Source organism: Aethalodelphis obliquidens, unplaced genomic scaffold, assembly GCF_003676395.1.
Source record: "Aethalodelphis obliquidens isolate GAN/ISIS:26980383/991018 unplaced genomic scaffold, ASM367639v1 scaffold4, whole genome shotgun sequence".
Lineage (NCBI taxonomy): Eukaryota > Metazoa > Chordata > Mammalia > Artiodactyla > Delphinidae > Aethalodelphis > Aethalodelphis obliquidens.
In genome coordinates this window covers 2,285,376-2,296,723 of record NW_020837948.1, presented here as the reverse complement: position 1 = coordinate 2,296,723, position 11,348 = coordinate 2,285,376, and the positions used below count along the sequence as shown (strand labels likewise).

General features: G+C 41.5%; 1 protein-coding gene across 4 annotated transcripts in view; it reads left to right on the top strand.

The window, feature by feature from the left end:
- The first annotated feature begins 1,364 nt into the window (after window positions 1-1,364).
- Window positions 1,365-11,348, top strand: part of KDM3B (lysine demethylase 3B) — a 59,306-nt gene continuing 49,322 nt past the window's right edge. Inside the window, exon 1 of one of the 4 annotated variants that reach the window (XM_027096291.1) lies at window positions 1,365-1,751. In XM_027096291.1, coding sequence (XP_026952092.1) covers window positions 1,557-1,751 — 195 coding nt within the window. In that variant the 5' untranslated portion in view covers window positions 1,365-1,556. The remainder of the gene's footprint in view (window positions 1,752-11,348) is intronic. The other 3 variants (XM_027096318.1, XM_027096301.1, XM_027096309.1) reach the window with 3 other exon arrangements.

Below are 11,348 nucleotides of genomic sequence, written 5' to 3'. Positions count from 1 at the left end.
ATTCACCCCTGTTTCTCTCCTACCAACTACAATTTTTGGGCTGTGTGCTTTAAGAGGTGTCTCTTGGTGCAGAAGAACATTGAGTCAGGCCTCAGGTTAGCTATGAGAAATGGAAGTTATAATGAATAGAGAGAAAAAAATCCAAGGAAAAGTTTCCTTGGTGCTCCACAGGGTTAGTTCTAGAGTGAATTCCCTGGATGTTGTACTTTGACTGAAGTCAATAATTGGTACCTCCCTATTGCCCCCAACTTTTGCTAGAAGACAAGTAGGTCAAGGGTAAAGAAGGCTATGGACAGATTTCTGGGTAGGCACATAAGTCTTGAAAAAACTCTACTGCTCTTAACTGTCTGTAGGTCAGAGCAGTGAAAAAAAATGGGCACTTTTACGGTAGTAATCATGCATTAATACTGGACCTTTTTCTGGTTTATATCTGTTTCCACATATACTCTGCAACCATAAGGCCATGGAACTTGTGCTAGTCTCTAACATGACCAACGTTAATGACTTAGGTTTCTCATTGCCCAGTGTGAATAAAAATCTAGGCAAAAAAATCTCTGTATCTCCCCTTCTCTACAGCCCCTTTTCTAACAGGAGTATCAATCTTCCACGCCTGTGAATTCAGATAGGAGTGGTGAGGTTTTCTTTGTCCCCAGCCCCACTACTTCCATGGTAAGATGTATATACTTCTGGTCTCTTTCCAATTCCCCTGAAAGTTGAATTGAGAAACACCTGGACTTCATAACGTTGGCTGATTTGGAAGGGGAAGAAGCTCCATGGGGTTATGTCAAAATACTGAGATGTTGGAAGCAGGCTGTCCTTCAGCCAATGTAAAGGGTGGCATTATTACATACAATGGGTGTGTGACACATTGGTCAATTGGAAAGGAACCTATGAAGTATTGGTAATATAGAATGGGATGGTACCATGTTATGGACCAGTGAGAAGAAAGATAATTGTGTCCCATGGACCAATGGGAAGAAAGTTTCCTAAAAGATAATGACAGGAGGGGTAGTGCCTATTTTCAAGTTCGGAAATCAATGGGGTATTGGGGCACTAACTTTTTAGCTCAAAATATCAACTCTCTAGGTAATTTGCCCCTCAGGCCCCCAGTCCAGTAAAAGTCTTTGGTGTCCGAGGAGGGTAAGCCAAAGCCTTCTCAGATAAAGGGGCCCCGTGAAGGAAATATGGCACCAGGATGGTGCCACGGGGAACTGAAGGACCCGCCCACTTCCCCACCCCGGCCGAAACTGCAATTCCCCTCCCTGCCGCAGGGGGCACTGCAGGCCCCGGGGAGGTTGGGGAGGAGCGCTGCGAGGGGCCCGGAGCTGCCGTCCCGCTCCGGAGCGCGGGGGGCGCTGTGCGGGGCCCGGGTTGCAGCTCCGCTCCCGGCCACGGGGGGCGCTGCGCGGCGCCGGTGGTTGGTGGTGGCTGTTTGGGGGGGGGGGGAGCCGCGGCCGCGGGTGGTGCGGAGGGAGGCCTTGCGGGCGGATCGGGAGCTCGGCGGCGGAGGTGGTGGGAGGCGGCGGGCGGGAGCGCGGGTCTGGCCGGCCCTGGCGATGGCGGACGCGGCGGCCTCCCCGGTGGGCAAGCGGCTGCTGCTTCTGTTCGCGGACACCGCGGCCTCGTCCTCGGCCTCGGTCCCCGCGGCGGCGGCGGCGGCGGGTGGAGATCCGGGGCCTGCGCTGCGCACTCGGGCCTGGCGGGCCGGCACGGTGCGGGCCATGAGCGGGGCGGTGCCCCAGGACTTAGCGGTGAGTGGCGGCCGAGGCGGGCACTCGAGGCCGGGGTTGCACGGCCTGCGGGCGGCCTCCCCGGGGGCCTTTGTGAGGGGGCGGTGGGGTGGGGGTGACCCAGTTCCGCGCCCCCAGATCTCCTCAGCGCCCCCCGCCGGCATCTCAGTACCCCGAGCTCTGGCCAGCATGGCTTCCGCGTCGGGGTTCGCGCCCCGGTTTACCCCGGGGGGCGGCCGGGGCACTAGGAGCTACTGCCTCCGCCCGGCAGGCCCCGCCTCCTGAGCGACCCCTTTCTCAGCGTTTCCCCCCCACCCGCCAAACACGCCTTCGGAGCAGGCTCTCACACCCTGGGCTCCCGGGCCCCCTCAGAGTTCGGCCGGTGCTGCCGTTGCCTCCTTGAAGACGCGGACCTGTAGTCCCCAGCCTCTCCCGGGAGACCTGCGCCCTGTTCCCTTCTTCCCGGAGCCCCGAGTGGGGCGGGAATGTGGGCACTTGTAGGAGACGGAGAGGCTGCAGTTGGAGCTGCTCGGGGCTGTTTTAGCTGGCAGTTACTTCCTCCTTGTCTGAGCCGGGCTCGGCCTGGCGGTCTCCAGAAAGGCCAGCTCTCAGGATTCTCTTCAGGCTCCTCTCTCTGCGCTTCTGGGTGACAGGAGCTGCTGTTGTAGCTGTTTTTGATAAGTTTGAGATCTGTCTTGGCAGCCGAATGGGGCTGTTGGGTGGTACTTTTTTGCTCGTACCTGGGCTACTCCCCCAAACCTTGGGAGAGGTTTTGTTTTGAAACTTTGTGTTGGGGCTCGGCCGATTTTGAATACTTGTCTTGGTGTATGTTGTGATTAAAGTTGTTCAGTAATAAAACTTAACTAGCATTTGGGATCATGTTGTGTTATTTTTGTTAATCTGGCGGCAAAATACTGCCTTTGAGCTTTGGCAAACCTCTTTAGTTCCTCATTCTGATAACGGCCCTAGCTTCTCTGTTGAGATAAGTCTGTGAAAAATAGGGGGATTCTTTTGGATTGTGATAGATGTTCAGGCAGAAGGAAAATTTTCTTGATGAACTTGTTTCTGCAGATATTTTATTCGCTGTAAACAGGAACTCATAAGATTTGATATTAATATTGCAGGTTTCTGATGCTCGTTTTTCTACCTATTGATCAGTGGTGTTAGGCTTTTTAAATTTTCTTCCTGATACGCAAGCTTTATGGGTTGTTTTGCTTGTGGCTGGCTTAGGCTTCTGCTACTTGAGTTCGTTCACTTTGATCTTTCTCCATGCTCTATGAGAAAAAGGCTGCTTGGACATTTATGAGGCTTCAGTGGGGCGAATTTGTAGAGATAACAGGAACATAGTGGGGTGAGGATGATTATTAAGAAAGGGGATTTGGATTTAAATTCCTTTGCGCTTTCTTTAGAAGATTGCTTTTTATAGGCTTGGACGGGAGAGAGGTGTCCCTCTCAGATCCAGTAATTTACTCTACCCCCTTAAATGCAAAACTTAAGTAAGATCCACCATTATATGCATATTTTGACCAAAGGCTTAGTCTGTCCTAGAATTTCAGTCAAAGTTTTATGTTCTAGTTGTTTCCTCCATCAGATGAATTGCTAATGAGCTCTGCACCTGAAATGGCTACCCATTCACTTTGTTGTTTGCTGGGCTCCCTAAGGGCAGAGGTTTTTGAAGCTCACTGAGATGCTGGACACCTAGTAAGCTAAATACTGAGTAGTTCTACCACTGCCCTTGGAATTGGTTTCTCAAACCAAGTAAAAAGTTGCAGTGATTCTTGGAAATTAAAGCAACGTGTATATTACAACTGTGTTGAGGTCTTGCATAGAGCTTTATGCATATAAAAACAAAGGCAGTTTTGGTTTTAAGAATACTCTTACGCTTGTCTTGTGTGTATAATCAAGGGACATAGGTGAGAAAACAGCCACAACAAAACTCAGAGCCTTTAAAATTTTTTACCATCTTGCAAAATTGCTCAAGAATTGCTGTTGTGATGATGAGGTTCTGTTAATGACAATAATTAACATAGGATCAAAACTGGCCGTTTGTTTTCCTTTTTCATTAAAGAGATTTCCTTTGGACCCTAGGCATGTGGGCCTTTCCAATTTGCACCACACACCCGTAGTAAACACAACTGTCTTCCAATCAAAAGTGTTCTTCCTGTACTCAAGGGTGGAGTTTGCAAGCAGCTGGCCTGTGATTGGGCAGATTTTCATTCAGTTATGTTTAAGATGTTTTCAGGCATGCTTAGTTTTGAGTAATGCATGGCAGGGCGCCCCCTGTTAAGGATGAGTAATTGAGGGTTGAATGAATGAGTTTTTGAAGTGATTGAAAACACTTTGCAATTTTAGGCTCCATTAATATCCTCTTTCTAGATACTTTTAGATCCAGAAATCTTCCAAAATGTAGTCCTGATCCATTAATGAACGCTTTTTTTTGGAAAACAGTTCCAAAGCCATAAGTCAGGATCTTGTTGATCAAGAGTTTTGTTGAAAACGGTTTGTTAGGTGGGCATCTTCCTCACCAAAGCTATGCTGACAAATAACTGAGATTTTTAGATTAAGTGGATAAACAGCTTTTTTTCCCCCTCATGGAATAGTAGCTTTATTTGTATTTCAAAATAGGCCTGTTATGCGATAAAAAAAAAAAAAAAGTCTAGTTTCAAAATTAGTTTAATGGATTTTTGTGCCTTTACCTCTAACTTCTTTTCTAACTCTGTGTCCTCCTTGTGTTTCTGGTTCATTATTGGTCTATGTAAGTGGCAGAGACCTTGGGACCGTCACATATATACGTATGGTAAATAAACACACAAACCAAAAATAGTGGATTTTTCTTTTTTTGTTATAAAAGCAAAACTTGCGTTTTGCAGAATGTCAAACAGCCAAGCATAAACACGGGAAGGCCAACAGTCTCCATCCTTTACCAGCTTCCACTTATCAAAGAAGCTTTGTGCGCCTTTCTCAATACTGGTACAAAAAAGTATGAAAACATTTATATCTCTACAAAAGGTTGCTTTTTTTTTTTTTTTTAGCAAATGGTATCATACTGCACAATATCTGTAGCCTGCTTTTTTTCTTTTTTCCATTTAACATTAGACCATGGGCATCAGTACCTGTAGCTCTTACTCATCCTTTTAGATAACTACATTATATTCCATAGAATGGATGTATCCTTTATGATGGGCATTCAAGGTATTTTAAAATTTGGGGCACTTAACAAACAATGCTGCAGTTAATATACTTGTACATATATCTTTGTGTAATCATGGTTTTATTTCTGTAGTTTAGCTATCCAGGATTGTTGGGTTAAGGAGTACATGTATATATTTTTATTTTGTTAGGTAATGCCAGGTTATTTTCCTATGAGATTTTAGCTTTTCATACTCCCACCAGCATTCAGGCAATGCTTGTTTCCCTTCATCCTTGCCATCACTGGTGTCATTGGCCTTTGTTGTTTTTGGCAATCTGATGGGCGAAAAATAGTATCTAGCATTTCATGACTACTGATCTTTTTCTATGTTTATTGGCCTCTTACATTTTTTATGAGTTATTTATGCCAATCTTTTGCGTATTTGAAAAAATGGAAGTTTTCTTATTCTGTACAAGTTCTGTGCATATTTAGCACATTAACCCCTTTACCTGTCAAGTGTGTATTTTCTCTCATTTGTCTTTTAACTGTTTATGGGTTGCTTTGCTGCACAGAAAAATAAAATGTTTGTATCATCAGATCTCTTAGACCTTTCTTAATGGCTTCTAAGAAGGATTTAATTGCTTGGGAAGAGGACCTCCCCCTGCCACCTTGAGCCTATATAAATATTTTTCAGCTTTTCTTTCTAGTGTTTCATTTATTTTTACTTTTAGATCTCTGGTCCATCTGGAATATTTTTGTAAGTGGCATGTGTGATGGACAATCTAACTTTTCCTACTGAGTAGTAACCAATTGGGGCAGCACCAACTTTATTAAATAAACCATCCTTTTCTTTCTGTATGATAGAATTAAATGATGCTTTTAGTAGCACTGATCTGTTTTGAATGTGTATCTTACCTATCTCAGCTGTCCAGAACTTGCAACAGGAGTAAAAGCATATCTGCCGTAATTTTTTTAATCCCTTAATCTTTTATCTTTATCTGGGGGAAAGGTGGTCTCTAAAATACTCCTTTTCTTTGATTTGAGATAATGTAATAATTGTGGCAGTATCCAGGCTAGTACCATGTTTCTTCCATCTGGGAGTCTTCTAAGAGGAGTGGAAGCCTACCCGCCTTTTTTTTTTTAACCTCCTCCTCCAATGTTTCTTCTTTGTTTCAGATTAGGTGGACTTTAAAATACCTCTCTACTTTGTTTCTATATAATGTAATAATTATAGTCAGGTTTCCAGTGTACAATCCAATATAATTTATTCTCAACCTGTGTTCAAACACAGAATTTAAGCCCTAATTGAAATAGGAGATTATGGCTTTTAATGATTATCCTTAAGTGTCCTTTTCTTGCATATAATTCCAAAATAAATAAAAATCTGAATAATATTATAGTATCATATGCTGTTTATTAAAGTCAATAGAATATGTTTTGTGGATCAGTGTGTGGTTTAGAGAACTTTAAATAAAAATGAGATTGTACAAAAGAATATATAACGTTTAAGTGTGAGGTCCTCTACTCACGCTTTTCACCTGCACTCTCCTCTTACAGCAGGAGGTCTATTTTTGAAACATTGAGCCACTGTTGAGGTTTTTAGGCACTCAAGTGCTTCATATAGTTGTTTTCTAAAGTTTGTCTTATTTTATGTGTGCATGTAATTTTTAATACCTCTATCTTATTGTCTTTACATTCTCTTTGTTTCAAGACTATACCATATGTCCACCAGTGATCACACTGTACACTGGTCATTTTGTCCAGCAGCCTCTCCCTTTACTACACAATCAGATTTTTCTTGTTAATTTATGCATTTGTTTCTTAGAGTTGTTTCACTAACTCCCCACCTGCCAAGGGCTCATTCCCTCCTTTAGTAATCACTTGCCTAGTTCATTTATTCACTCATTCATTCATTCATTCATTCATTTATGGCTGTGTTGGGTCTTCGTTGCTGCGCGCGGGCTTTCTCTAGCTGCAGCGAGCGGGGGCTACTCTTCCTTGTGGTGCATGGGCTTCTCGTTGCGGTGGCATCTCTTGTTGGGGAGCACAGGCTCTAGGCGCGAGGGCTTCAGTAGTTGCAGCACAAGGGCTCAGCAGTTGTGGCTCGTGGGCTCTAGAGCGCAGGCTCAGTAGTTGTGGCCCACGGGCTTAGTTGCTCCTGTAAGTAACATGGTGTTTTCTGTTAGTGATTTTCTCAGCAACAGCTGGAATGGGTTCCTGTAGGCTTTGCTTCCACAAGGCCTGGGGGACACAACACCTGTTGCTGCTTCTCAGTTTTCCGCTGCCTTTGACAGGTTGGTGGTTTTTAAGCCCTCCCCACCCCACTGTCCCTACTGCCAAAGTATCTTTTACCCTTGTTCTGTAGTTGGGTAAAACCTGCCTGATTGTTTAGTAGTGACTGATACTGCTAACTCTCTCAGTTTTACAAAGGCAGGAGTTCTGGGGGTTTTTTATGTGACTTCACGGGTAATCAGGCTCTAGGGGACTGATTCCCACTAACCAAACTGGAGACTGATTTGTAAATCCACATGTAAGGTTATTAACCTACAGTAGGAGATAAACCTATCCAGAGATCTGCACAGAACCCCCTCCTGGTCTCCTCAAGAGACCAAATTACAGATAAGACAGATCCTTGTCATGCACAGAATCAGACAAGGAAAGTAGGGTGTTGCCAAAAGAATATTTACAGTGAGCAGTCCTGATTTGATGATCCTCTGCTTTCCTAGTACTTTCTGGCTTCCATTGTTTTATTCCGCCTTTACACTTTGCTTTTGATTTTGTCATCCATTGAAATCCTATAAAGAGAAAAGAAAGCCTGTCCATTCTAGGTTCTTTCACCTTTATAAAGCCTTTCTAAATCCCCAGAGTGTTTTTTGCTTTGCCCCTTTATCACTTTGTGGATACCTCTTTTGGAATATTTATCACAGTTTTTTTTTTATATAGATACATAACAAGGTATATAGCTTATCTCCCCTACTAGATTCTAAGTTCATCAAGAACAGGGAACACATGCATTTTTTACTATTATTTTACAATCCTTCTCTGACCACCTTATCTTAAGAAATAGCATATTTAGAAGTCAGTATTAGGTTAATTTTCACTTCTGATTTATTATGGATTTTCTACTCTGTGGCCCCCAGTTATAAGGTATTTATACTTGATCTTTAAGGTTTTTTCTTTTGTATATTTTTACTGATATTGACTACCAATTTTTTTCTTTACATGTTTGGATTTATATTTGGGACCCCCATCCAAAGTACATTGTCCATTGGTTTTTGTGATTTAAATCTGAGTTGCTGGATTAGAAGCATTAGATGTTTTGTTTTTCTGATTCTCAAGTAATACACGCCTAGTATACAAAATGTAGAAATTATTTTAATAAAAATATAAGTAAAAAAAATAGCCCCTATAGTGTCATAACCCATTAAAAACTGCTATGTTTTGATACATATTCTAATCTTTTTTTAGAATTGCTAAAAGTTGAATTCGTACTGTATTTTCAGTTCTGAGTTTTGCTTTTCACTTAATGTGGCAATTATTTTCCTATATTACCAAAAACTTTGGTATTATAGGTGATTTTAATTTTCTTTGTGCTTTTCTGTATTTTCCACAGATAACATGTGCTTCAGGTGCTTTCGTACCTGAAAGGGAAACAATAAATTCTCTCTAAGAAAATCTTATAATTTATTTAACCTGGATAATTTATTTAACTGTTCTTCTTTCATTGGATATTGAAATTGCTTCAGATTTTAAGCTTTATTAATAATTCATTGATGACCGTTTTTTGTGAATAAAGCCTTTTCTGTTTTTAGGGTGATTTCCTAGGATTATTGCCAGGAGTGGTATTATGGAAACACAGAGTATACACATATTTAAGATTCTTGATATATGACAATTTTTTTTTCTTTTAAGTCATACCAGTTTATATTTTGACCAGTAGTATGAGTTTGCTTACGGAATGCATGTTTATCAGGAGCCCAAGATCTGCTAGGCATTTTACTTTATTTCGTTTAATCCTGCCATAATTCTTTGAGGTACTTACTGTCCGTATTAATAGGCAAAGGAAGTAAGGCTCAAAGAGGCTAAAGTAACCTGCTCCCAGTTACACAGATAAGGGATGTTGGGATGCAAATCCAGATCTTTGTGATTCCTCTACCCCTAAGAGCATATATATCTATATGCTTGAGTTTTTATTCAGGTTATTCCTGTGGTACTCAAGTACTTAACATTTAATTTATTGAGGTTGTTAGAAAGTAGGGGGAAAAAATGGGAGTAATTGTTAGAAATCTCTCTCTTGATCAAAGGAACCATAGAGGGAAAATTATTTTTTGCTTGAAAACAGCAGTGTTCTAGACATGCATCATTCCCCACTGTGGCTGTCAAGATGTCCCAGTTTTGTAATATCATTTGTAACAGAGTTCATATTTTGTTTAGAATGTAGTTAGAAAAACTGGAAAAGAAAATTTGGGAACCTTGGAAGTTAGTCTTCCATTTTCCTTACCCTCTCACAATCATCACCATATCCTGTTATTTTTATCTCTAATTTCTCAAATATGTTTTTCATTTACACAGTCTTATTGGTTTAGGCCTTTTACATCTTTTACCTGGGTTTTTATCACTTTATAATTGGTCTCCCTGCCTGCAGTTTCTTGCCTCTATGAGTTCCCTTCCAACTGATCCCAAAGTTAATTCTTTCCTTTAAAAAAAAAAGTTATTATATAAATAATATGTTTAAAAACAAAAAAGAAGGAACATTTACTGGTAAGGCTAAAATACTATTACCTCTCCTATCCTAATCCTTCTGTAGAACACTCAGTCTGCTCTTAGTTTCTCTGCCTTTGCACCTGCTGGAAAGTCTTTCTCTCCCTTCTCTGCCAGAAGAATATAGTTTGTCCTTTGAGATGCAGCTTGTATACTACTACCTCTTCTGTGAAACCTTTCTAGTTTACCATGGCAGACGCCTTCTCTAGCGTGTTCAGTCTTTATTATTGCCCTTATTACATAACTCTTTAATAATTTCTATACCTCTCTGTTGGCTCATCTAGGGTTTTATTCCCTCCTGCTGAGTGCTTCCTTATTCACCTTGATATCCTTTAGCCCTGGCAAGTGCCGTACACGTGCGCACACACATATATTTTTGAGGCGTTCTGTCTATTTTTGTTGAGTGAGTGAATAAATGAATAATTTTATTAATTGTAGTAAGAATGGCCTTAGGGAGAACCAGAATCCAAACTGATTATTACATGATTATGTGATAAACATGGAGGTCTATATTACTCAGATTACTATCATTTGATTTTTTTCAAACTTAGGTTAACTTATTTGATTTTTTTAAAATTTTATTTCATTTTAATGTCACTCAAATGAATGTACATCACATATAGACCATAAAAGAGATTTTGAAATGAAAGCAGGAGTTTTACCGCTAACTCTTCTTAACTAAGGAAATATTTTACACATCTAGTCCTTGGGTTCTAGCTGTACAATGTATAGTAGTATTTGCTGCTTTTACTCTAATAGTAGAAATTTTTAAAAGACTTAAAAAAAAATCAACTCAAAGTGTTTTAGTTCTGTTCTGTCCAGATTATCAACCTGCCTTGGCCATCTCTAACTCAGTCCAACCACCACCATTGATTTTTGTTAGTTTATATCCCTTCTTTCTGTCCTGTGACCTGGCCACTACCATTTTAAGAGTTCATGTTCTGTGTGCTTTGACCTGAAATGATTCTTCACCTTATATGTTCTAACTCCCTCCATCTCTAGCTAGGAGGTGAAGCACAGTGCTAGGGCCAGAAACAAGCCTTAATGCTGGTAGAACATGTTTACATATATCCATATTCCGTATTGCTCTCAAAACATATTTGTATTATTAGCCTAGAGCTGTTGCTTGATCCTAGAACATATAGCACTGTGGTTGTCAAGTTCAACACTTTATTCCTTTGCCCAGGCAGGTTAGGAAATAATTGCCCTTAAAATAGGTGAAATATGACTTTCAAATATTTCAGCTTTTCCGTGGTGTTTTCAGATGTGTGATGATAGGATTCCTGAATATTAACTTTTTAAATGTTCAAGTTCTTATCTACAAAGAATTAAAATCGTTACAGCTTTCGTACAGTGATTTTTTTTAGTGTGTTCTTATATTTGTGTGTTGGTATGACTTAGAATTTTGTGACTCGTATGTTGATTTTTTTTTTTTTTTTTTTTTTTTTGCGTTACGCGGGCCTCTCACCGCTGTGGCCTCTCCCACCGCGGAGCACAGGCCCGGCGGCCATGGCTCACGGGCCCTGCCGCTCCGCGGCATGCGGGACCCTTCCGGATAGGGGCACGAACCCGCGCCCCCCGCATTGGCAGGCGGACTCCCAACCACTGTGCCACCAGGGAAGCCCTCGTATGTTGATTTTTAAAGTGGTTGGCAGATTAGAACTATAGCATGGCACCTAGCTGTCAGGCACCATGGAGCCTCAACCTCCGGTTTTCTAAGTAATGCC